Consider the following 26925-nt stretch of genomic DNA (forward strand, 5'->3'; position numbering starts at 1 on the left):
ACAAACAGGAACAGTGCCTATTATGTCTGCATTTGGATCCAACTTTCCCCAGAGTAGTAGAAATGTTTGTTGCCTGAACAGGCTGCTTAAAGGTAAGTCAGCCCTGGGAAAATATTTTTCTCCTTCCTTAGCTGCAATTCTACCTGGGGCCAAGGCCACTAGAGAGAGTGTAATGCAAAATGTGAGCAAAGACGATTCATGGAGCTGGAATGGGGAGGGAGTTGGAGAGACTTGTGGAGCTGTATCCACGTGAGTAGCAGCATCCCTGTTTTTCTGGACCCTTGAACCTAGCAGCTAGCATGTGATCCTAAAAGACCAACTACTGCTCAGCTAATTGGCAAATTGGAGGGGGCCTGAAAGACCATGGCGGAGGGACTGATCCAAAATTAAACAGTGTTTGATCAATCAATGATTAGAGTGTTGTGGAGTAGGTGTATTGAGGCCTTATGTCTCTGGCCATGCTGAGAATCCTCAAAAAGAACAGGAGTTCTTAGAGACTAACAAATTTATTTGAGCATAAGCTTTCGTGAGTATCCTGTTGTTTTTCCACTGGCGGGAGCACTAGTAGAGAGGCCAGCAGGGGCTACTGATATTTTAAACACCAGGCTGCTTTGACCTGCTCTGAGCAGGGCTACAACTGTAACTGGCTAGAAAACAGCCTTTCCCTCCCAGGAAAAATCTAGAATTTTTGAAAAGGACATTTGTTCGGCCCTGGCTGCCCAGTGAGCCTGGAAGCGAAGGCTGTATTAAGCTGCTCTGATTTCCTTGCTAGGGTTTGCTGGTCTCTGCAAGTCCAAAGCCTGCAGTATTACCGAAGCAGAACTCACCCCCGGCCCAGAGCAGAGAGCGAGGCCCATAGCTAGAGCTGCTGAAAATTAGTCCTGGTATGGAGATGGCTTGTGAGCCTTTCCCAGAGCAAGCCAGACACCAATCTGTAACAACTTTTGATTTATTTTTTTCCGCATGGGGTCTTACAAGATTAAAAAAAACCAGAAACACTGTACCACAGAAAGCAGAGTCATGGGCAGAAAGGGAGGGCTCACCTGCACTGGCTCCATGCTCAAATATTCAGTTGAATACAAAGTGTGTGTGTGTGTGGGGGGGGGGGGGGAATAGGCAATTCAGTGAGTTCAGCACCGGGTGATCAGCAGAGAGCTGGCATCTATGTTGCCTTTTCGTACATGCGAGTGCAGATAATAGTGCCCAGGGTGAGAGTCTGGAATCAGAAACAAAACAAGGGAGGTTAGAGGAAGATTTGGAGTCAGTCCCTCATCAGGAGCTTCACAGCTGCCTTTCCCCCCACAGATTCTGTTAGGCATTCACTGCAGGGCACGGCAGCTTTGGCTGGATTTCAGGGAATTAACAGTTCTTGGGATCTGCCCCCTAGCTTCTCTCTCCGCTTTTAACCTATCCCTGTAGGACAGATATTCAGCCAGCTGTTATGGTTCTTCTAACCTGTCCAAGGCCTGGTCTACACTTGTTGGACTAGTTTAACTGTGGTTTGAGAGTGTATCTTTATACCGGTACCACCCTGGTATATGTTGGTATAAATGTACCTTATTACCAGGATAGCTATTTCTCTTTCCGGTAAGGGAATATGCACCTTTATGCTGATGTATCTTCTTCCACACAAGGGGCTTTGTACTGTTTTAACGGGGCTAGTTAAAGCAGTTACAACTTACTGCTGTAGACAGCCTCTAAGCTTATCTGATGCCACCCACTGATTAGCAATATCTTGAGTGAATGGAAAGGCAGGTGCTGTTAGCAGATCCTAGGAATGCTTTTGCCCTCTTACCAGAATTAACTTCCCATCCTCTAGTTCTCGGACTAACGTAGTCTCCATTCCATTCCATTTCTGCACATGGATAAGTTTTCCTCCATCTAGTGTCACAAGAGACTGCAGGGGAAGAGAGAGATCAAAGCGCATAGCATAGGAGCAGCACAAGTGGTTTAAAATGGGGTAATAAGATAGATCCTTTGTGGGCTAAACGTTCAGGCACATGCAGTGTCTCTGCTCGCACATCCCCAAGGATTTGCCTTTGAATCCAGGTCAGCAAGACCTTTCATGTCTATCAAAGGGGTGAATGCCTGGGAACTGTGAAACCAAGGAAGTGGTGCAGGCAGAGTAGTGTCACTGCAGAAAGAGCCACCAGAATTAGCTCAGGGCTGGAGGGCGGGATTTTTAGATCTCACTGATGCTTGGTTGTTCATTGCTGCAGCTAGAGTAGGGCAGAGCATTCGCCCAGCCATCCCAGTGGCTGTATTTTGGTGGCTTGTACAAATGAAGTTTGTTGGTGGCTGCAGAGAGAATGGACCCTGCCCTCCCAGCTGCTAGAATTAGTTTACAGGGACAGTCATGGTGGCAAAGAGAGAGATTTTAATCAGGCCTGGAGCTACCGGGGAGCAAAAGGGACATTCTGTCTCCCCCTCCCAAAAGATCATCAAAGGGTCCTAAATTGTGGGAGAGGCTAAAATATGAACCAAGTTGTCCAGTGTAAAGCCGTGAACAGCGGCAGATGGGAGAGTGTTCATCCTTTATATACATTCTAAATCACAGCAAAATATTGACACCGGAGCTACATTTTATTTGTAAACTCTTAAAATCTAAGGTTTTTCAGGAGTTTCACCAGGCCCTGGACTTCTGGAAGATGGGTTGTTTTTTAAATAGCGACATCCAGGGGCCTCAAAATACCATTCCCCCCACCACCACAAATCATGGGACCCTAGAACTGACCCTGAGTTTAATGGTGCAACTTGACGTGAATTTCCTTGGTGAGTTAATGTCAAAAAAGGGAGGAGGAGGAGGGAGTCTTTCCTACCCTTTGGTCCCACCTGAGGCTTCTCTTGCCTCAACATTAAATTGAAGGGGCTGATTAATGTCCAGGGGGAATAAATGCTCAGGAGATCCACTGGGGAGATGGGGCAGGGGATGTTGCTGTTATGTGAGAGTTTGGGGGTGGCCACATTGGTTTGGATAAGGAAAGGGCAGCCCAAACTGCTACAGACCAGAGCAGAAGTTGGGTCGGGTTTGGAAGACTGAGGTGTGTCTGTTCATCGTGGCTGATGAGAACAGGTGTAGTTCTAGTGTCGTTTCCACAGCGAGCAGAGGATTGTCCAAACCTGCTCTCTCCTAGCATGGCCTTCACTCTAACCTGACAAAGCCCCAAGGCAAGACTTCAATTACAAACGCAAACCCTGTCCTGAGACACGTAATCCCAGGGCTTTTCAGCCTTGGTTCTTAGCCCTCCCTCAGGGAGCCACTTTGTCTCTTATAATAGAGTTGGTGCTGCTTGAGTGACCCCCACCCTACTCTGACTCCCAGGATGAATCAGAAAGGCAACTCTGCACCTCCCTGGTGTGTGTGGGAGGGAGGGAGTGCAGGTGGATGACTCAGAGGTCCACTGAGGCCAATGAGCAAAGGTGTCACTATTCTTTACACTCAGCATCTAGAACAGCGTGCTAATAACGGTCACCCTTCGCTCAGGCCCCAAGGACTGATGGTCCTGGTGATAGCTGTGGCATGGTGTGTGAGTGGCCATGGCTTCATTACCTCTGCTTTCCCCACGCCGCTTGCTTCACCACCTCCTCAGAGCTGCTTGGGCTGTTCAGAGAGGACTGAATCACGAAGGCCTCTTTATTTAATCACTGCCCAGCTGGTTATCCAGCTGAGCCAGTTTTCCCTTGGAAATGAGAGCTGTAGAGGCTGAATTTCATCTCCCCATGAGCTGCTTATTGACAGGGGTGGGGACTCAGGTCACAGTGTCACAAATGGGTTTCTGAGCAGTGTAATTAAAGCTTGATGGTTCCCACCACCTGCCCCAGCCTTGGCAAGGCTTTGTTTACACTGCGTCTTGTGTTGACCTGGCCTAACAGCCAGGCCTGGTCATGGCTAAGGTCAGCGTGACAATTCTCTTGTCTAAAGAGCCAGAGAACCCCCGTGCAAGCAGGTGCTGTGAGGCCAAAACCAGGTCCCTCTCAGGCCAGACAGCCTCCTGCCCTTTGGAGATGGGCTGCATTCCCCAACCCCCCTCCTGCTGCTGTCCCAGTGTGTCCCTTCTGCATGTGTTTGCAATAAAAACTTTCCTCTTCCATGCCCACAGGGACGGTCTTGGGCTGCAGGACTCAGCTGTTGCTTTCCAGCACCCCAATGCCTGGGGAGTACCCATCTCTGTAGGATGCAGTTACCACCAGCCACCCTCCTGGAACATTCTGGGAGGCACCTCTAGGGCTCTCTAAACTCCTTGCTGAACCCCCCAGATTTTTCCGTTGCTCCCAGCTGCTAATCCTGCTTAAATGTGAGACCCCCACCAAGCCTCTTCTCGCTGGTGATCCTGCCCCACTGCTCTCTTCCCTGGTCTGGGCCACCCACCGACTGCAGGCATGTTCCCACGAGAGAAGGTGGCCTCCTAGCCTTTTGGTGCTCCAGGCACCTAGGGGATACACAACTTGCCCTCTCCCAAAGTGGGAGCATGTGGCAGAGGGCAGAAGGCTCCATAAAGGCAAGAGAGAGGAATGGTGCAGCAGATGGGTGGGACGGGGGGGGCCTCCATGTGATGTTTCACAGCACTTTTGGGGGAAGCTTTACAGATCCTAGGATCTAGAGATGGCAGAGATCTGGCCAGCCCACTCCTGTTTGCAGTGAGAGCAGCATCAGACCCCTGCCATTCCTGTCCAGGAGGTGGGGATCACAGCAGGGTTGTTCCCTGCTGTATATCTGGGAGATCTGTCGGGTAGCTTTGAGTGTCCCAAGGAACAGGTCTCCCCAGCCTCTAGGAAACGAGTCCCCAGCCTTGCAGATCTCACCATTAGGGGAATCCCTTCCCCAAATGCCATCCGCTGGCTGCCCCTTGGACTGTCCCACCCAATCCCCATCTCCCATTGGTGCAAACCCTTCCAGATAGCAGCACCCACCCAGGGGCTTTCATTAGTTGCTCTCCTAAGCCCCCTAAACACTTGTCCCTGAATCGATTCCATTCCTAGCCTCCTCTCCCCTTCCGAGCCCTGAGCTTCTCGCACCTGCTTAGCAGAGATCCTCTGTCATAAGAATATAAGAACGGCCATACTGGGTCAGACCAAAGGTCCATCTATCCTGTCTTCTGACAGTGGCCAATGCCAGGTGTCCCAGAAGGAATGAACAGAACAGATAATCATCAAGTGATCCAGCCCCTGTCACCCATTTCCAGCTTCTGGCAAACAGAGGCTAGGCACTCCATCCCTGCCCATTCTGGCTAATAGCCATTGATGGACTTATCCTCCATGAATGTATCTAGTTTTTTTTTTTAACCCTGTTATAGTCGTGGCCTTCACAATATCTTCTGGCAAAGAGTTCCACAGGTTGACTGTGTGTTGTGTGAAAAAATACTTCCTTTTGTTTGTTTTAAACCTGCTGCCTATTCATTTCATTTGGTAACCCTTAGCTCTTGAGTTATGAGAAGGAGTAAATAACACTTCATTATTCACTTTCTCCACACCAGTCATGATTTTCTAGACTTCTATCATATCCCCCCTTAGTCGTCTCTTTTCCAAGCTGAAAAATTCCAGGCTTATTAATCTCTCCTCATACAGCAGCCATTCCATACTTCTAATAATTTTTGTTTCCCTTTTCTGAACCTTTTTCAAGTCCAATATATCTTTTTTGAGATAGGGCAACCACATCTGCACACAGTATTCAAGGTGAGGGCATACCATGGATTTATATAGAGACAATATGATATTTTCTATTTTATTATCTTTCCCTTTCTTAATGATTCCCAACATTCTGTTCACTTTTTTGACTGCTGCTGCACATTGAGTGGATGTTTTCAGAGAACTTATCCACAATGACTCCAAGATCTCTTTCTTGAGTGGCAACAGCTAATTTAGACCCCATCATTTTATATGTATAGTTGGGATTATATTTTCCATTGAAGGGTATGTGCTTCTTAGGAAAGACAGAAATAAAGGTAAAGGTGGTGGAGTAGCATTGTATATCAGTGATGAGGTAGAATGTAAAGAAATAAGAAGCGATGCAATGGATAAGAAGGAGTCCGTCTGGGCAAAAATTACATTGGGGAAGATAACTAGTAGAGCCTCTCCTACGATGGTGCTTGGGGTGTGCTATAGACCTCCGAGATCTTATTTTGATATGGATAGAGCCCTTTTTAATGTTTTTAATCAAGTAAATATTAATGGAAACTGCATGATCATGGGAGACTTTAACTTTCCAGATATAGACTGGAGGATGAGTGCCAGTAATAATAATAGGGCTCAGATTTTCCTAGATGCGATAGCTGATGGATTCCTTCATCAAGTAGTTGCTGAACCGACTAGAGGGGATGCCATTTTAGATTTAATTTTGGTGAGTAGCGAGGACCTCATAGAAGAAATGGTTGTAGGGGATAATCTTGGCTCAAGTGATCATGAGCTAATTCAGTTCAAACTGAACGGAAGGATTAACAAAAATAAATCTGCAACTAGAGTTTTTGATTTCAAAAGGGCTGACTTTCAAAAATTAAGGAAATTAGTTAGGGAAGTGGATTGGACTGAAGAATTTATGGATCTAAAGGTAGAGGAGGCCTGGGATTACTTTAAATCAAAGCTGCAGAAGCTATCGGAAGCCTGTATCCCAAGAAAGGGGAAAAAATTCATAGGCAGGAGTTGTAGACCAAGATGGATGAGCAAGCATCTTAGAGAGGTGATTAAGAAGAAGCGGAAAGCATATAGGGAGTGGAAGATGGGAGGGATCAGCAAGGAAAGCTACCTTATTGAGGTCAGAACACGTAGGGGATAAAGTGAGACAAGCTAAAAGTCGAGTAGAGTTGGACCTTGCAAAGGGAATTAAAACCAATACTAAAAGGTTCTATAGCCATATAAATAAGAAGAAAAGTAAGAAAGAAGAAGTGGGGCCGCTAAACACTGAGGATGGAGTGGAGGTTAAAGATAATCTAGGCATGGCCCGATATCTAAACAAATACTTTGCCTCAGTCTTTAATAAGGCTAAAGAGGATCTTAAGGATAATGGTAGCATGACAATGGGAATGAGGATATGGAGGTAGATATTACCATATCTGAGGTAGAAGCGAAACTCAAACAGCTTAATGGGACTAAATTGGGGGCCCAGATAACTTTCATCCAAGAATATTAAAAGAATTGGCACCTGAAATTGCAAGCCCATTAGCAAGAATTTTTAATGAATCTGTAAACTCAGGAGTTGTACCGAATGATTGGAGAATTGCTAATATAGTTCCTATTTTTAAGAAAGGAAAAAAAAGTGATCCGGGTAACTACAGGCCAGTTAGTTTGACATCTGTAGTATGCAAGGTCCTGGAAAAAATTTTGAAGGAGAAATTAGTTAAGGACATTGAAGTCAATGGTAAATGGGACAAAATACAACATGGTTTTACAAAAGGTAGATCGTGCCAAACCAACCTGATCTCCTGCTTTGAAAAAGTAACAGATTTTTTAGATAAAGGAAACGCAGTGGATCTAATTTACCTAGATTTCAGTAAGGCATTTGATACCGTGCCACATGGGGAATTATTGGTTAAATTGGAAAAGATGGGGATCAATATGAACATCAAAAGGTGGATAAGGAATTGGTTAAAGGGGAGACTGCAACGGGTCCTACTGAAAGGCGAACTGTCAGGCTGGAGGGAGGTTACCAGTGGAGTTCCTCAGGGATCAGTTTTGGGACCAATCTTATTTAATCTTTTTATTACTGACCTTGGCACAAAAAGTGGGAGTGTGCTCATAAAGTTTGCAGATGATACAAAGCTGGGAGGTATTGCCAATTCAGAGAAGGATCGGGATATTATACAGGAGGATCTGGATGACCTTGTAAACTGGAGTAATAGTAATAGGATGAAATTTAATAGTGAGAAGTGTAAGGTTATGCATTTAGGGATTAATAACAAGAATTTTAGCTATAAGTTGGGGACGCATCAATTAGAAGTAACGGAAGAGGAGAAGGACCTTGGAGTATTGGTTGATCATAGGATGACTATGAGCTGCCAATGTGATATGGCTGTGAAAAAAGCTAATGCGGTTTTGGGATGCATCAGGAGAGGCATTTCCAGTAGGGATAAGGAGGTTTTAGTACCATTATACAAGGCACTGGTGAGACCTCACCTAGAATACTGTGTGCAGTTCTGGTCTCCCATGTTTAAAAAGGATGAATTCAAACTGGAGCAGGTACAGAGAAGGGCTACTAGGATGATCTGAGGAATGGAAAACTTGTCTTATGAAAGGAGACTTAAGGAGCTTGGCTTGTTTAGCCTAATTAAAAGAAGGTTGAGGGGAGATATGATTGCTCTCTATAAATATATCAGAGGGATAAATACAGGAGAGAGAGAGGAATTATTTAAGCTCAGCACCAATGTGGACACAAGAACAAATGGGTATAAACTGGCCACCAGGAAGTTTAGACTTGAAATTAGACGAAGGTTTCTAACCATCAGAGGAGTGAAGTTTTGGAATAGCCTTCCAAGGGAAGCAGTGGGGGCAAAAGATCTATCTGGCTTTAAGATTCTACTCGATAAGTTTATGGAGGAGATGGTATGATGGGATAATGGGATTTTGGTAATTAATTGATCTTAAATATTCAGGGTAAATAGGCCTAATCCCGATTTGGGATATTAGATGGATGGGATCTGAGTTACCCAGGAAAGAATTTTCTGTAGTATCTGGCTGGCGAATCTTGCCCATATGCTCAGGGTTTAGCTGATCGCCATATTTGGGGTCGGGAAGGAATTTTCCTCCAGGGCAGATTGGACAGGCCCTGGAGGTTTTTCGCCTTCCTCTGTAGCATGGGGCACGGGTCACTTGAGAAAAGATTCTCTTCTCCTTGAAGTTTTTAAACCACGATTTGAGGACTTCAGTAGCTCAGACATAGGTGAGGTTTTTCGTAGGAGTGGGTGGGTGAGATTCTGTGGCCTGCGTTGTGCAGGAGGTCGGACTAGATGATCAGAATGGTTCCTTCTGACCTTAGTATCTATGAATCTATTGTGCATTACATTGCATTTATCAACATTGAATTTCATCTGCCACTTTGTTGCCCAGTCACCCAGTTCTGAGAGATCCTTTTGTAGCTCTTCGCAGTCTGCCTGGGACATAACTATCTTGAGTAGTTTTGTATCTTATGCAAATTTTGCCAACTCACAGTTTACCCCTTTTTCCAGATCATTTATAAATATGTTAAATAGGACTGAGCCCAGTACAGATCCCTGGGGAACACCATTATTTACCTCACGCCATTCTGAAAACTGACCATTTATTCCTACCCTTTGCTTCCTATCTTTAACCAGTTACCAAACCATGAAAGGACCTTCCCTCTTATCCTATCACTGCTTATTTTGCTTAAGAGCCTTTGGTGAGGGACCTTGTCAAAGGCTTTCTGAAAATCTAAATACACTATATCCACTGGATCCCCTTTGTTCACATGATTGTTGACCCCTCTAAGAATTCTAGTAGATTGGTGAGGCATGATTTCCCTTTACGAAAACCATGTTAACTCTTCCTCAACAAATTATGTTCATCTATGTGTCTGACAATTTTGTTCTTTACTATAGTTTCAACCAGTTTGCCCAGTACTGAAGTCAGGCTTGCCGGCCTATAATTGCCAGGGTATCCTCTGGAGCCCTTTTTAAAAAGTGGAATCTCAGATCCATGGCTAGAGAGGGTTAAACATCCTGCAAAATAAATAACCCACAGAAGACATGAGGGAAGATAATGTTTGTGTTTTTGTGTATTTACATATGTTTGAGTAGGGTCAACAGTGTAATCAACAGTCCTGTCTATGTTGTACTCTGATAATTCACAAAAAGAAAAGGAGTACTTGTGGCACCTTAGAGACTAACAAATTTATTAGAGCATAAGCTTTCGTGAGCTACAGCTCACTTCATCGGATGCATTTGGTGGAAAAAACAGAGGAGAGATTTATATACACACACACAGAGAACATGAAACAATGGGTTTATCATACACACTGTAAGGAGAGTGATCACTTAAAATAAGCCATCACCAGCAGCAGGGGGGGGAAGGAGGAAAACCTTTCATGGTGACAAGCAAGGTCATGCTCTAATATTTATGCTAAATTATGCTAAATTTATTAGAGCTAAAATTTATGCTCTAATAAATTTGTTAGTCTCTAAGGTGCCACAAGTACTCCTTTTCTTTTTGCGAATACAGACTAACACGGCTGCTACTCTGAAATCTGATAATTCAGACCTCAAAAGAAGATCCTGTCATTTAAATGAATTGTAAACACAGGATATCTCAGTATTCATCTCTCTTTGAAATGTATAGCAAATAATCTGTAATGGTGGAGGAACAAGCAAATGGCCTTATGTTCATTCGTATAGCTAAATACCAATGATGGACCTCCTTCAAAGTCGTCCTAATTGTTCCCTGAGGAACTCTCAACCTGTCAAAGAGGACATGAAATTGTATAAAAGATCCTTGGCTCCTGATTCTGTCATTTCAGATCTGTTTAGGCTTTGTCAGGGGAAGTTTGAGTCGCAAGACTGAGGTCCCAGTTATGCTGGTACACCCTGAGTATGAAATTTGGCCATTGGACTATAACCTATGAACTGAATTCTAAAGGAACTCTTTGCAGCTACAAAGCTCACCATCTCTGCTATGTTTCAGAGTAGCAGCCCTGTTAGTCTGTATTCGCAAAAAGAAAAGGAGTACTTGTGGCACCTTAGAGACTAACAAATTTATTAGAGCATAAGCTTTTGTGAGCTACAGCTCACTTCATCGGATGCATTTGGTGGAAAAAAAAAACGTTTTTCCACCAAATGCATCTGATGAAGTGAGCTGTAACTCACGAAAGGTTATGCTCTAATAAATTTGTTAGTCTCTAAGGTGCCACAAGTACTCCTTTTCTTTTTTCATCTCTGCTATGAATCTGAACCTCAATGGATTGAACTCATGTCTGTATGTATATTGATCTTTTAACCATACTCTCTCTCTCTTTTGTTTTTTAATAAATTTTAGTTTAGTTAATAAGAATTGGCTGTAGCGTGTATTGGGTAAGATCTGAAACATTCATTAAGCTGGGAGGTGATGTGTCCGATCCTTTGGGATTCATAGAACCTTTTCTTTTATGTGCTGAAATAAGATTTATAGAAATTTTCATATTTGACATGGGTACCTGGATGCTGGGCCGGCTCTACAGTTTTTGCCACCCCAAGCAGTGAAAAAAACTGCCACCAGAGACGGCAAAAGGAAGAAGCTGCTGTCGATTTGCCGCCGGGGCAGGCAGAACAGAGAAGCTGCCGTCGAGGCAAGCAGAATAGAGAATCTGCCGCCAAATTGCCACCGCGGCTGGAGGAACTGCCGCCCCTTTCTAACTGCTGTCGCAAGCACCTGCTTGGAACGCTGGTGCCTGGAGCCGGCCCTGCCTGGATAGAGGCCTGAGGCTGGATCACTTTAAGGCCACCGTGTTGTTTGGACTTCTGAGTAACCAGTAAGGTAGTAAAGAAGCTGTTTTATGCTTGCTTGGTGAATCTAAGTACTGGAATATCCACCAGCTTTTGGGGGTTTGGCTGCCCCATTCTTTGCAGTTCACCTTGAGTGACCACAGCTGACTCCCCACGAGGACCCGGGTCACAGTGGTGTAGTCGGCAGGATACACATTACCCCGGGTTAATTGGGCTTTTGGATCAGAACCACACGCTTGTCAAAATTTAATTTTGATATTGGAGAGTTTAAGGGTTAAAAATCAGTTACAGTGAGTGACCCATGATCAAGATCCTGACAGAAAAAGCCTGAAAGAATTGTGCTTACAGAGGGGGTTGTCTTTTAAGAAAAAGGTCCCAGATCAGGAATTGAGTGACTGTAGCTGGCTCCACACTAGAACTCCAGTCACAGCATCGCATGAGCTATCCTCCAGTCATTTGGTACAGAAGCTGATTTAAATGATAGGTTACAGACAACAGTTAGTAGTCCTGCAATTTTACATCAGAACTCTTAGGTGAATACCATCAGATCCTGGTGACTTATTACTATTTAATTTATCAATTTGTTCCAAAACCTCCTCTAATGACACCTCAATCTGGGACAGTTCCTCAGATTTGTCACCTAAAAAGAATGGCTCAGGTTTTGGAATCTCCCTCACATCCTCAACTTTGAAGACTGATGCAAAGAATTAATTTAGTTTCTCTGTAATGGCCTTATTGTCCTTGAGTGCTCCTTTAGCATCTCGATCCTCTAGGGGCCCCACTGGCTATTTAGCAGGCTTCCTGCTTCTCATGTACTTAAAAATTTTTTGCTATTACTTTTTGAGTCTTTGGCTAGCTGTTCTTCAAATTCTTTTTTGGCCTTCCTAATTATATTTTTACACTTCATTTGCTAGAGTTTATGCTACTTTCTATTTTCCTCATTAGGATTTAACTTCCACTTTTTAAAGGATGCTTTTTTGCCTCTCACTGCTTCTTTTACTTTGTTGTTTAGCCACAGTGGCTCTTTTTTGGTTCTCTTACTTTGTTTTTTAAATTGGGGTATACATTTAAGTTGAGCTTCTATTATAGTGTCTTTAAAAAGTTTCCATGCAGCTGGCAGAGATTTTACTTTTGGTGCTGTACCTTATAATTTCTGTTTAACTAACCTCCTCATTTTTGTGTAGTTCCCCTTTCTGAAATTAAATGCTACAGTGTTGGGCCATTTTCCCTACCACAGGGTTTTAAATTTAATTATATTATGGTCACTATTACCAAGCGGTCCAGCTATATTCACCTCTTGGACCAGATCCTGTTCTCCATTTAGGACTAAATCAACAATTGCATCTCCTCTTGTGGGTTCCAGGACTAGCTGCTCCAAGAAGAAGTCATTTAAGGTGTCAAGAAACTTTATCTCTGCATCCTGTCCTGAGGTGATATGGACCGAGTCAATATGGGGATAGTTGAAATTCCCCATTATTATTGAGTTTTTTATTCTAATCTCCCTGAGCATTTCACAGTCACTATCACCATCCTGGTCAGGTGGTCTATAACATATCTCTACTGCTATATTCTTATTATTCAAGCGTGGAATTACTATCCATAGAGATTCTATGGTACAGTTTGGTTCATTTAAGATTTTTACTTCATTTTATTCTACACTTTCTTTTACATATAGTGCCACACCCCCACCACCATGACCTGTTCTGTCGTTCTGATATATTTTGTACCCTGATATTACTGTGTCCCATTGATTATCCTCATTCCACCAAGTTTCTGTGATGCCTATTATATCAATATCCTCATTTAATACGAGGCCTTCTAGTTCACTCATCTTATTATTTAGACTTCTAGCATTGGTATATAAGTACTTTAAAAACTTTTCACTTTTTAGCTGCCTGCCATTGCATGATGTAATTGAATGTCATTGGACTGTTTCTCATCAGATCCTACCTGTATTTTATCACGTTCCATCCTCTCCTCCTTATTAGGACATAGGGAATCTCCATTTATAGATCTTCCTCTAAGGGATGTCCAAACCTCGTGTTCCTCCTCACCTGTCGGCTTTCCCCCAGCCCTTAATTTAAAAACTGCTCTATGACCTTCTTAATTTTAAGCGCCAGCAATTGGGTTCCACTTTGGTATAGGTGGAGCCCATCCCTCTTGCATAGGCTCCCCCATCCCAAAAGTTTCCCCAGTTTCTAATAAGCCTAAACCCCTCCTCCCTACACCATCGACTCATCCACGCATTGAGACTCTGCCGTGCTGCTTCTCTAACTGGCCCTGAGCCTGGAACTGGAAGCATTTCAGAGAATGCTACCGTGGAGGTCCTGGACTTCAATCTCTTACCTTGCAGCCTAAATTTGGCCTCCAGGACTTCTATCCTATCCTTCCCTATGTCATTGGTACCTACATATACCACGATCACTGGCTCCTCCCCAGCACTGCACATAAGCCTATGTAGATGTCTTGAGAGATTTGCAACCTTTGCATCAGGCAGGCAAGTCACCATGCGGTTCTCCTGGTCATTGCAAACTCAGCGATCTATGTTTCTAATGATCGAATCACCCATTACTAATGCCTGTCTCTTCCTAATAGCTGCAGTTCCCTTCCCCGGAGAGGTATCCTCAGTGCAAGAGGATACCACATCATCTGGAAGGAGGGTTCCAACTATGGGATTGTTTCCCTGTGCTCCAGTTGGATGTTCTCCTTCCCTGAGACTTAGTCCTGCTCAACAGCACAGAGGCTGTCAGATTGGGTGTGGAATAATCAACACCTCCTGCAACACATAACTTTTTCTGAGAAGTCTCCCACTCCACTACTGAATGTAAACCTGTTTAGCTTACAAGGTCTGAAAATATCAGGTGGTATGATTACAAAAGCAAGGTGCTTCTGAATTCAGTAGGAATTTTGGATGTGCGCAGGACACAGGATTGGTTCCTGCATGGTTACAGAACGACAGTAAAGTGGAACAATTTTCAGTTTGTGTGATTAGAGGATATCTGGATCCATATTGTAAGACTGACCCACATAATGAGGAAAAGTTGAGGTGTCTGTTGCAATCTTAGTTTCTGTAGAGAACTTGTCGTCTTCTTTTTATGTTGTTACAGGAAACAAAACTAAAAAAAGGGTAATGGTTGTTGAAAATAGCAATTCTGGTCCTCATTAGCATTGGGAAGATGCCAACATTATTTGTTCAATTTTATCCTACATTTTCTACAGAAAATTACAGTGGACCAGTATTTGACTTGGGAGAAATGAAGTAACAGAGAGTGGCCCAGATTGAACTTGAGCACTTCTGAACTTTAAGGGTGTAAATCTGGAAGGCAGGTGCTAGATTCCCTTTCTGAATGTTAGATAAGTCTGGAAAGGAAAGCCAATTTCTGCTTCCATGGCTCAGAAGTGGAAACTGAGTCACATCCTCCTGCAGGCCTGGTATTTAAGCTGCCCACATCCTCTAGTAGAGCCTTCCCTTCCTTACTTATCATTTTAACTTCTCCTGGCAGGGTCCACAGACCTCTGACCCTTGCTAGATAGAGGCACATTGTCCATTTATTCCACGCAATTTGGGAGCTGCCAGCTGCCAGCCGAGGCCACTAGCATCCCTAATCCAATCTGGGGCAGTCTTTTACTCCTTATGCCTATATGTTCCCCATTCACAGTACCACTCCCTTCTAGCAGCCAACTCTCCATTCACAGCAGGCTCCGTGCATGGGGTCTCAACAGCCCTGGCAGCTTCCCCTCCCTTTCTGGTTGACAGCTGCCAAGGGAATGTAGTTCCTTTCCTGCTCCAGGCCCAGCTTTCCAGGCAGGGAGCTGGCCAAGGAACTACTCTTTGCCCTCCCCCCCGTACCTTGGGCTCTCAGCTCCCAGGCTGGATCCCTGCAGGCAGAGGGTGAAAGCTGGTCTGGAATGTTGTTGCCTGTCTCTGGTTGTGGCAGGAGGGACCTCGGGCTGGAGGTCACTGTGCTGCCATCCTGCTCTTCCTGCTATTCTGTACCCTTTGGCCAGCTGCCCAGGGGCACCTGAAGGTCACATGCTCAGCGTACAAAGAAGAGTCCTCAGCATTTCACGCCTGCTTGCTCCATATGGGAAGCCCAGATGGGTTTAATGTAGATTCCATCAGACCTAGTCACCCTGTATGTTTTTCTCAAGCTCTCCAGTGCCATCACGAGATCCCCTGGGCAGCCTGAGCCCAGAGAGAGTCGACCCCCCACCCCACCCCACCCCACCCCACCCACACACAGTAGAATCAGCTGAACATTGTGGCTAAAGTGAATATAGGCCCAGGATCTTACAGAGCCCCATTGCAATGTACGTGCCTGTTCTTTCTCTGTAAGTTACAACCTGCTGTGACAGGGAGTCATGCATGGCCATGTGCTTCTATGGACAGGACCTGAATTTACTCTCCACCCTGCCACTGACCTCAATGCCTCTTACTGTCACGTCCCTGCTCTGTGCCTCCATTTCCCCATCTGCAAAAAGGAGGTGGGGGAGAGATGATTCTTGCCCAGCTTTGTGAAGTCGTAAAAAGTCTCTTATGTAAAGTACTAAGTATCTTTAGCCATTTATATAGATTTTCCAGCTTGTACCATACATTATGGGACTCTCTCAAACACTCCCCTTAAAAATCCCATGCTGTACTAAGCACTGTCCCTGCAAGGCCGGAGCCTCGGGGTTGGGGACCCACTGTGAACCAGTGGCATAGCGAGGACAGGAAAACTGGGCGGGCCCCGGCCTTTGGGTGGGTGGGCAATGATGGGATGTGGAAGAAAGGGGGCCAGAAAGGAGGGGGACCCGCCTCCCTGCAGCCCCTCCAACCGGCCCTTACCGCTCAGCAGCTGGCACCCAAAAATGAGGCTGCCCGGGGCACATAGGCTGTAAGTATGGCCATGGAGCAGAGGACGCCCCACCCCTCCCAACCCCAAGTGTCTGTCTGCAACTCACTCCTGTCAGCGCCACAGACTTCTCCCCGGTCTCCAGCCCCAGTGCTAGCCCCACCCAGACCCACCCCTGTGAGGCACCCCCCCTACGAGGCACCTCCCCGTCTGGGGCAACTCGCCCCCCTCCCAGGTGTGGGAGTGCCTCGTGAGGATGGGTGTGGGAGGGACAAGCGCTGGGGCCAGAGACGGGGCAGCAGCACTCAGCGCTGGCAGGACAGGGACATGGCCGGCGGGACGGACACCAAGCTGGGGGCAGGAGTCCCAGCCTGTGGTTCGGGTGGCTCCAGCCCCGATTTGGATGGGCCAGGAGGCTAAGTGAGTATGCCACAGCCCACTCAGGCCCACCTGTGGCTACACCCCTGCTGTAAATATGACAGAGTCAGCGCGGGCATCTGACCGATTGTCCCGCTTAGCTCTGCCATTCGGACTCTGGGCAGGTCTTGGTGTTTGGCTGGGTGGCAGGTGTGAGCAAAAGGGCAGTCCTGGTGCACTAGTGGTGGAGGCGCTACGCAGGGATGGACAGAAAGCACCAGGCGGCACTAGTGGAGACCATTCAGAAATAGCATGTGCTACGTCCCTCAGTAGAGCTCAGCGTGATTGTCCTGGGCCTGGCCACGCTCTCTTTGGGGGGCTGTCAGGGGGACTGGAACAATTTCTGTAGTGAGGGTGCTGAGAGCCATTGAACCAAACTGTAAATCCTGTATAGGATGGAAACCACTTCAAGCCAGGGGGTGCTGCAGCACCTCCAGCACCCCTAGTTCCAGCACCTATGGGGGCTGGCCCCATTCCTTGCTGTCTTCCTTCCTTCAGTGCTACAGGAAGCGTCAGTGCAGTTGCCTGGGTCTCCCCATGCCCCCATCCCAGCACTCTCATGGAGGGGAGCCCCATCTCGCTCTAAGAAATTAAGCAAAGTTGGTTATATGTACAGAGACTGAAATTCACCCCTACATCAAAGGCCAGCCTGAGGCCCGTACCCCAGGAGAATGACTGCATCGCTCCAGCAGGGGGCAGACTTTGTATATGGACCTGCCCCCGACATACGCACATGCACCCACCCAGAGCATGCCCGGATCCTTTTAGATTCTAAATAACATTGACGAGAGATAAATCAGTTTAATAACAAACAGCCCATGCAGAAGCCCCAGCATGCTGGGCATGTCAGCGGTTTGGCAAGCCCCAAGGCAGGCTGGAGTTTATTTTTATAACACAACAACCTTGATGATATCTCCATCGTTAAATGAAAGGGCACAAACTGCCTTGTTTGAGGTCTTTGAAGTGTATTTAATGGAGCCTGGGGGCCTCATGCCTGTGCCAGCTTACTGTCCGTGCAGCCAGATCTCACTTTGCTCCAGGGAGGGGAGCATTCTTTGCTAACAGTAACCTGAAGACAGGGAAATACAGGGTTTGCTCCCTTTTGGGGGGCACTGATGGATAGAGACACTAGAAAAGGCAAGTTTCCTCCCCTCAAAAAGGGTTTTTCCTGGTTGTGGGTTCCCTGCCCCATGGGTATCCCAACTTGCCATCTCCGTTTCTTTGGAGGACTCCTGGAAGAGGAGAGTCATTCGGCATAGAGGGGTGGGAGTGTTTGAATCTTTCCCAAAGAGAGGTTCTCGCTTCACTGTTTACCAGGCATTGGAATTAAGGAGGGGTTACCAAACCCAGCATTTTTAAACATCCCATCCAAAGCGCCAGTCCCTCCCGCATTGATCATGCTCCATTCTTCAGACCTGCGGTGGCAGAACCCTACCAGTTCTCCAGTCACTGACGGAAAACAGGGGCTGCAAACCTACATTTCTAATGTAAAAAAATAAAAATGCAACAAATGTTTTTGGAAAGCTCCTTCCAGGCATTCCTGGTAGGCCACAAAGAAGCAAAAAGGGGGATGCAAACCTCTGTTCTTTTACCCTGTGGAAAGTGAGGGCTGGATATGGCTGGGTGTATTTATTGTGCACAACTTGCCTTCACATTACAAGTTTCCAGTGCATCTGGCAGCAAGGCGTGATAACTTCCCCTTGATTTTATTTCACAAAGGATCTGATTTTGTAACACTGAACTCTTGCCTGTCAGGAGGAAAGGACTTGAGAGCAGGGCTCCAAGCTCAGAGGATCTCAGCAGTCCCAGGAGAGGGCAGGGCTTTTCAGAAGGGGATGGGAGAGGACAGGACCTAAGCCCAGCAGCCAGGCTTCACTTAAACTCAGTAGGTAATACAACAGCCCACAGTCACCGGGGTGGTGTTTGCAAGAGGTGGGGTGATGACCCTGCAGCAGACAGAGGTTTACCCACACCAAACTCTTGGGTGCTTTCTGGTTGCTGTGCCAAGCAGGGCTGTTCACTCTGGGCTCTCTGTGGTGAGGCAGTGTCCAGGGAAGCTGGGACTCTAGGGCAGGTAGGGAGACGCCCCCGCTCAGGTTGGGGTGGAGTTTTACCAAAGGACTCCCAAGAGTGCCCTGTGGCTCAGCAGTGGGGCCCTGGCAGCCTCGCAGCCTGCTTCGTACAGCAGCTGCAGGAAAGATGCCTATCTGAATGCTCACCTTAGTCAATGGACTGGAGGCAATTAATACAGCCTCAGTTGCTGTCCCTTCTCTGATCCTCTGGGCACGCGGAGGTTCCTGGCTCAGCCACCTGTTGCTGTCCAGGTTTGAAACTTCTACTCTGCCCTCCCTCTCTCTGATTCAAAAGCCCTTCTGATTTGCACTGGCTGTTTATGGCTATGAGCGGCTGTCTCCACACCCTCCGGAGCAAGAGGCCATGGGCACAAAGCTCAGGTACAAATCTCCTGGTTGACAGGACAGTTATTACAAAATACGGTGTCACTTTCCCTTGAGACGTGTCCCCTGAGTTGGAGAGCTTTTAGGCTCAATGAGACAGGACAGGCAAACCCGAGGCAAGGCAGAGAGGGAGGGATTGTAGGTGAGAAGGAATGGTTTGAAGAGGCAAACTAAAGGGTGTAGGTGCTAAGGTACCTTATATCTAGATTGCAGAGGGGGCCAGGTGGCCAAGGACCCCGGGCCTTGGCCCATTGTAGAGATCAGGCCAACTGCAAAGTTGGATCTAGATCGGTGTCTAGATTCTAAATATACCTGAGAGTTTGGGGATGTTTGGCTCAGGCTAATCTCTAGTAATATCTGTTACCCCTTGGCCATTTGGAAACCCATGTCCTTGATTCACAGCCCTGCATTACATTTGCTACGCTGATGGCAGGACACAGATCTGAACTAGGGTTTGTCTACATGGGGACACTCAGAAAAGTTAATCTGAAGTAGTTTGATGGTTTAGTTAACTGCATTAACTCTGAATAAGAGTGCTCCTACAGGGGATTAAAGTTATTTTAATTCACTTCCAAAGTGAATGCTGAATAAGAGCATGCACACTGGGATTTAATGTGTTTTCACTAATTCACACCTTTAATTCAGATTCATTTTCCTGAGTGGCCCCATGTAAACTAGTCCTTGGCTATCTAGCAGAATCCCCATCTGGTGGCTAGGGCTGCCCTGTCTGTGTCCTGTTTGTCCTCCGTGCCTGTTTGTTCCTCCTACCTTGACATGTCTGTCATCTGCAGTTGTCTCATCGAACTCCTCCCCCAGTTTAAAGCTGATCTCTGTGCTCTTGAAGGTGCTCTGGGTCTTCAAGGTGACCTTGTCCCCTTCCAGCTCGATGATGGTGATGGGCTTGGTCAGGTTTGCCATCTGCCTCATGGCATAGCCCACACCTGTGGGACAAACAAGACCAGACAGCACTGAGTGGGAGCTGCAGGCAGTGGGCTCAGGGCCCACTCACAGGGCAGTGGCTCCAATAAAGCCATGTCATTTGACACCAGCCTTCTGCATTTGACTGCCCTGCCTTGGTTCCTCCTCGGGCAATGCAGCTCCAAGCAGGGCCCTCACTGCTGCCGCCACATGGCCTCTTCCTCCAGCACTTCACTGCCCAGCTCACCCTTGCTGCCTCTCCCCACAGCTCCCGGAGAGAACACCGACCAACGGGACACATCAGGCCTGATTCTGCCCTCGCTGTACAGTGGCTCCACTCTCTTTCCACCCGCTGAGCGCTGGCCCTCAGCCTCCCTCGCCCTCATCTGGTCAGTGGTAGTCTGAGCGATGGGTTTGTGGTTACAGATGTGCCCAGAGGAATGTGAGCAGCTGCTGTGGACCGAGTCAGATGCTGGAAGAGGCTCAGATGCAGTGGGTAGGGGAGCGGAGGGCAGGGGGGATATACGGCAGGCACTGAGGAGGGGGTAGTGAGGAACGACACAGAGGGCTTCACACGCTAAGCAAACACTTCCTCTGAATGTGTGATTCCAAGGTGCACCTGAGCTCCTCACACAGCTGCAGCTTGGTTTGTCTGTGGGACCCATGCTGCCGGCAGGCCTTTTGTCTGGAGAGCACCCTTAGGGAAGGTCTGTCCTACACAAAGCTGGGCTCAGGTTCATTCAGGGACAAAAGCCCCCCACATCCATGCTCACGTGCTTTGCTCAATCAGGGCTGCTGTGCCGAGCGCTAATCCTTCCCCAGCATCCACGTGCATGGCTGCATTCCCACCTGCAAGCTCCCAGCTGCTGTCTCTGGGACACCCTTGCCCACCTGCTGATTTTATTGGGGCTGCAAAGGTGCAACGGGACAGATTTTAGCCCAGTGTCCGCTATCTCCGCATTCATCTACCTGGCAGCTGCACTGTTCCCAAGCACGCGTCAGACTCATTTCCGACGTTGACGCCAGTGGCGTTCAGCAGGATCATGTGGAAGGCCCCTATGGCTGAGGCACAAGGGCCGACATCTAGCGCAACACCTGGGAGGTGATTAAAGTGCTGCGTGCCTGCTGCTGGGAAGGCCAGGGTGTCAATGGCAAGCAGCAAGTGATCCTGTGATAGGCCAGCAGTTAGCAGATGTTGACTCAGCTGGGGAGGGGGACCACCTGAGCAAACGTTCACTTAAGGCACAACAGGGCTTGGCTTCATGCAACTCGGCGCCTGTTTTCCTTCTTTCAGGACATGTAGCAGTAACTGCTGGTTAGCCACAGTCCTCACCGTGAAACCATCACCAGTTAGGGACAGTCTAAGCTGCACCCTCTCTGCTTGGGGCTGAACTATGTGGGGCAGAGACCACGTCACAGCTGGGGAATGCAGGAAGCTGTGGCCAAGAATGACTTGTGTAATGCATCCGATGAAGTGAGCTGTAGCTCACGAAAGCTTATGCTCTAATAAATTTGTTAGTCTCTAAGGTGCCACAAGTACTCCTTTTCTTTTTGCGAATACAGACTAACACGGCTGCTACTCTGAAACTTGTGTAATGCTGACAGTCCTGGGGAGGTTGGCAGCAGCAGGGATCAAACCTGGGAGCCTGGATCCTAATGCATCAGCCTCTACTGCCAGAGCTAAAAGAGCCAGCTCTCCTCGGCAAGGCCGGAGCAGGCTCATCAATCAATCTGTTTGGCCTAGCCACTGTTGGAGGGGGACAGAGCTTCTCAGCAAATGGGCATGTGTAGTGAGGCAGAGTGGCCACCCACTGAGGTAGAGGGGAAGGAGTCTGTGACATTCTGTACCTTGTGGGACCACCCTGTACCCCAATGAATGTTCATCCTTATAATATGATGGTGTGGTATCCAATGCAAAGTTTGTCATTTCGGGTGTCTTCGGAAGGCTCATGATTCACTGAGCATTGCTGTTATAGTTATGTTATAGGTTGTAATTTCGTGTGTATAGTTATGAGGCTGAGAATATATCCTCATGGTTTAAAACAAGCCCAGTCAAAAACTCTCCAAGAGCAGAGAGGCAGTTCACACCTCATCAGGGCGCGTATGGAACAAACCCAGCCCAGCCTCACAGGAACAAAGGATGCTGGCCTAGGCAGCAACAAAGGATCTGTTGAACTCTCGAGTGAGTCACTCCTCTTCCTTTGGTCAATTTGGGACTATGATGAGGTAATGCTCACCTGACTCATGTCATTCGGTTGTACAATCCAAGCAGTTTACATGCCAGAGGCTGTGCATGACCAGCCCAGGAGTGGGGGTTCTCATAGCAGAGCAGGGTAAGGCTGGCTCCCAGAGTCAAGGATTGGAGTGACCTAGCAGATCACCCATCTGGATAACACCAGGGGAATGTCACAGAGTCATTCCGTGATCCCTGATGGGTGCAGCCAGGCTAGGCTCACACCTCCCGCCAGAAGCTAAGGGGCAAGACAGGAAGTATAAAAGGCGATGCCTCTAACTAAGTTGAGGCTGAGCCAGGGAATGGAGCAGATGTGTCCAAGCTGCTGCAGATTCCCGGACCTGAACCCGTGCTGTGCCATGCCCTGCCCTGCTCCTGGAGGAGACCGAACCAGGTGAAGAGCTGCCAAGACTGCCGCTCGCCATATACCCCAATGAGATGGGAGATGACCCCAAGCCGCAGATACACTATAGTGGGATAGTAGGAAGTAGCCCAGGGACACCAGACAGTAGTTTGGTTTCTGTTGTTGCCTGAACCCCGGTCAGTGTGTTTTGGGCGGATCCCCATTGCTCAAATGGCAGAACACTCCACCACTGGACTGGGACCAGGGTCCCCCTACCCTCTGCTGCCATACTCCCCCCTGGGGTGGCAGCTTCCTCACCTTAGGACAAGAGGCCTGCATTTGTGTGCCATCTGCCAGAGCTGGGACGCCAAACTGTCTGTTTGTATTGCTCTGCCCCACCTAAGGGCCTGAGCCTTAACCCTGCTTGTTTGCTCTTGCCTAAGGGTGGCAGCTTTAATCCCAATAGAGTGGCACCCCAGAGTCACAGTGAGGTGGCGTGGCTTCCCACTGAGCCAGGGGGCAAGGGATCACTGCAAACCCACTACAGCATGGTTTTCACTAGTGATTTAGGGGGCCCATGCTGAGACACCTAAAGGGTTGCTAAGCACCCATCCTCTGCAAACCCTCTCCTTTAAGGTGTGCCCAGGTGAGCACTCAGAATCACTAGGCCCTTCTGCAAAATCTTGATCTACGTTTGTCTGGCTTCCCCCAGTAGCAGCCCAAAGCTGGCTCTGCACGGAGTGTCAGCTGGGCCTCTGCTCCCAGGAAGCCAAACCTTCCCCGCCAAAGTAATCGAAGGCCAGAGCTGGCCCTGAATAATCAGACTGGGATGAAACTGGGTGACTTCTCCGTGTGTGTGTGTGTGTGTGTGTGTGTGTGTGTACATGCCTGTGTGTGTGTGCGCATGTATGTATGGGAAAACATGTATAAAATGTTTCATTCATTTATTCCAGGCCATGTTGCACCCCTGATATTTCAGTGTCACAGTCGGCAGGGACCATGGACCCCATCCAACCCGCACGACTGGAAAATGTCCCCACCCTGTTTATTCAATGGCAGCAGCTTCTGGGAGCCGACTTCGAGGGAGCAGCCATTTTACACAGCAGACCCCACAATCTGCTAGGGAGAACGCTGGAGCAGCCACTCGCCATCCTTGACAGATCCCCTCCCTCAGGGTAGCTCAGGCAGGCTGGCCAGGGCAGGGGTCCCCTGAGGAGTCAGGCAGCCCCTCTTGGATGCTTTGCTGGTGCTAGAGGTTGCACTGCTCCGGAGCAGTGGCTGCCCCATGCTCCAACAGTCACTCACGTGCAAAGCAGAGCACTGCCCAGCCCAGGTGTGTTGGAGGTGGCTGGGGTGTCCAGTGCGGCACTGGGCAGGTCAAACCCTTTCCTCCAATGCTGCAAGGAGGAGACGGGGGGTCCAATCCTGCCCTCAGTTCCACCCCTGCTGCTTCACTGTGATGGTGCTGGACCAGGGTCCCCCTACCCCCTGCTTGCTGCTGGGCCCAGCTCACTTGTCTGAGCCTTGCCGACGCCCAGCGATGAATCCACATCCATCTGCAAATGCTGCCTGGCACGGAGCAGTTGGCACATGGCAGAGAGGAGAGGCACCGAGTGAAGCCAAGCTCCCGCTGCCAGGGCATGGCAAGGCAATGGGTAGGAAGGATCTTGCATCAGACACAAAGGGCCACTAACAGCCACCTTCTATCTCCTGCAGAGGGGGTTGCATGGGTGCGGCTGAGGCCTGCGAGCTCCCTAACGGCTGGCAGCAAGTCACTGTGGCTGAGAGTGATGAGCCTGGCCAGTTGCCACACCTCGCTTGGTCAACTGGGGGCTGACGTTGTGAAACCCAGGCTTCCCCTTTTGTGTCTGATTGTAGAAATATCAGTGCCGGGTTTGGCTTGGCTCTGTTACATTGACCTTGCTTGCCAGCTCTTGCAGTTAGACCCCCCCGCTCCCCCCCCAGCTGTCAGACGTGCAGAACACCCTCGTGCTGGGCCAAGCTGCTCCCAGAGACATCAGGTGACAGAGCAATTAACCCTGCCACTTCCATGCCCCCCATCAAGGTCGGAAAGGGGCAAGCGGGTGTGTGCGTGTGCATTTTAAATACAGCAGAGCAGCCCGTTTGCCTTTGATTGTAGGTTTAAAAACTGCTATTTAAAATTTGTAAAAAAGGAAAGAAAGACCATTCTGCCCACTAAGTAACACTGCTTGCCAGTAACACTTGTCCCGTATTTTCCATTTCCAAAGCATTGCTCTCGTCAGGAACATTTGCCCCAGCCCTACGTGTGCTGGAAATTCAATGTAAAATGGACAGCGAAGACAGACATCATTGTTTAAAACGTTACCCAAAATACCCCCTCCGACTGAGGCCACACCCGGTACAATACGCCCAGGGGACACTGGCCTGCGTACAATGCGCAGATTTTAGCTCAGCCACGGGAATGCAGCCAGTCCTGGGATTTCACTGTCTGTTGAGTCATTTGCCTTTTTTCCTGGCCAGCCTGCAGCTCTCGTTGAATCTGCAGGGCAAAGAATAACCCCCTAGCCATCATTATCCCTTTGGATTCAAGGCTCGTCCACGGCACCCCCCAGTTCCCAGCCCCCTTTCACGCTGCCTGTCACTCACCAATCGCTTTCATGTATTTATCAAAATTGCTGCTGTCCACCAGCTTCCAGGTGCCCGCGAAAGCTTCAGCCATGATGAGCCGGGGGCCGTGCAAGCTGCGGCACAGCGCGGAGGGCAGGCGAGCCTGGGCTCTGATCTACGCACATGCTGCCTCTTTAAATAACTCTTCTGATCACGTGGCTGGAGGGGAGCGAGCGGCGCGCTCGTTCCCCAGCGACCCGATGCGCTCCAGCGCCGCGTGCTTTGGGCTCTTCTTGCAAGCAAGTCGTCCGCATCCTCCCGCATCGCCCGGGCGTGCGGCTCCCTAAGCTCGGGGGAGAGCCCAGCGTGCGCAGTGAAATCCCGGGCAGGAATCGAGCTCTCTCTGCAGAGCTTCAGAGTAGCAGCCGCGTTAGTCTGTATTCGCAAAAGAGAACAGGCGGACTTGTGGCACCGCAGAGACTAACACATTTATTTGAGCATAAGCTTTCCTGAGCTACAGCTCGCTTCATCGGGTGCATTTGGTGGGAAAAAATGCATCCCATGAAGTGAGCTGTAGCTCACGAAAGCTTATGCTCAAATAAATGTGTTAGTCTCTACGGTGCCACAAGTCCGCCTGTTCTCTCTGCAGAGTGACACCCCACTGTACAGATGCGGGTCAGGAATCAGACCTTGGCTTTCCCCCTGGTATCTTCTGGGGGGGTTTCAGTGCCTCATGCAGCCCTAAGGTTTGGCAGCGATGTACGAATGATTATCTGTATTGTAGCTGTTCTCAGATTGTGCCCAGCAGAGATCAGGGTCCTGCTGTTGTGGGGCAGGGTGTGAACACGCAAGGAGAGCCACCCCCTGCCGAGGAGCTCACAGTCCAAGAGACCAGACATGACGGAAAAGCCAGGATAATGATGCCCATGTTACAGATGGGAAAGCGAGACTCAGACGGGGGAGGCATCTTGCCCTAGGTTGCATAATGAATGGCAGAGCTCAGAGCAGAATTCTGATCCTGATTTCCACCTGAGCCGACCCCACTGCCCCTTTGAAGCAGGGCAGTTGCTCAGTCCCTAGTGGTATTTGGGGGGCAGACAGTCCCCCAGGGCCAGTAAGAGTCAGGGGCGTTCTCACTCTCTCCCGTCAGACCTCAGGGCACATGGTATAAATCCACTTCTTCTCCCTTCTCTCCCTGCCCCCGCTCACACCCACCTTCTTAGCTCAGGGGCTAGAAAGGGCACGGTCTCGCTTTTTATTTGTAACATGGCTTTGCCCATCTCTGGTGCCATTCACCCAAGGCATCAGTGGCATCAATCAGCAGTCACCAGTGCAGCCGCGCACTGTGGGGGCAAGGCGAGTAGGGGTCACGGTGTAGGACTGGCTGCCTCTCCGAGTGCAGGCATCAGGCCTCGGGCTTTTACCTCCCGGGGGCTGGTATCCTCTGATTGTCCCGCTCTCGGAGCGGGTGCTGGGCTCTAGTCCCCCCCCCCCCAGGCTGCAGCAGGTTGGGAGTTTGTGACCCGTGTGGGGGCAGTGACCCCCGACAGTTTCATCTGAACAGGAGCCTAGCAGGAGAAGAGGCGTTTAAACCACCCAACAGCCAGCAGGCCTGTCTGCTTTGCTCGGGGTCTGCCATCCCAAAGTGGAGAGCTGGACAGGCTCAGCTGCCTCAGGGCACCCTTAAACTCAGGGGACGGGGGTCAGTTTCTAC

At 48.6% G+C, this 26925-nt stretch overlaps 1 protein-coding gene across 1 annotated transcript; it reads right to left on the reverse strand.

The window, feature by feature from the left end:
• Positions 1–933: 933 nt before the first annotated feature.
• Positions 934–25460, reverse strand: FABP3 (fatty acid binding protein 3). Its single transcript, XM_038377862.2, has 4 exons — positions 25251–25460; positions 19897–20069; positions 1796–1897; positions 934–1216 (listed from the first exon to the last, which is right to left on the reverse strand). The coding sequence occupies exons 1-4, from the start codon at positions 25321–25323 to the stop codon at positions 1163–1165; spliced, it is 402 nt and encodes a 133-aa protein (XP_038233790.1). The 5' UTR covers positions 25324–25460; the 3' UTR covers positions 934–1162.
• Positions 25461–26925: the final 1465 nt, after the last annotated feature.

Source organism: Dermochelys coriacea, chromosome 19, assembly GCF_009764565.3.
Source record: "Dermochelys coriacea isolate rDerCor1 chromosome 19, rDerCor1.pri.v4, whole genome shotgun sequence".
In the NCBI taxonomy this organism is placed as follows: Eukaryota; Metazoa; Chordata; order Testudines; family Dermochelyidae; genus Dermochelys; species Dermochelys coriacea.

Bases quoted from the DNA above. Each gene is read 5' to 3' on its own strand.
- FABP3 (XM_038377862.2), bottom strand. From the start codon at position 25,323: ATGGCTGAAGCTTTCGCGGGCACCTGGAAGCTGGTGGACAGCAGCAAT. The intron at 20,070-25,250 runs GTGAGTGACAGG...TTTGTCCCACAG, and splicing joins TAAATACATGAAAGCGATTG to GTGTGGGCTATGCCATGAGG. The intron at 1,217-1,795 runs GTAAGAGGGCAA...TTCTGATTCCAG, and splicing joins AGGATGGGAAGTTAATTCTG to ACTCTCACCCTGGGCACTAT.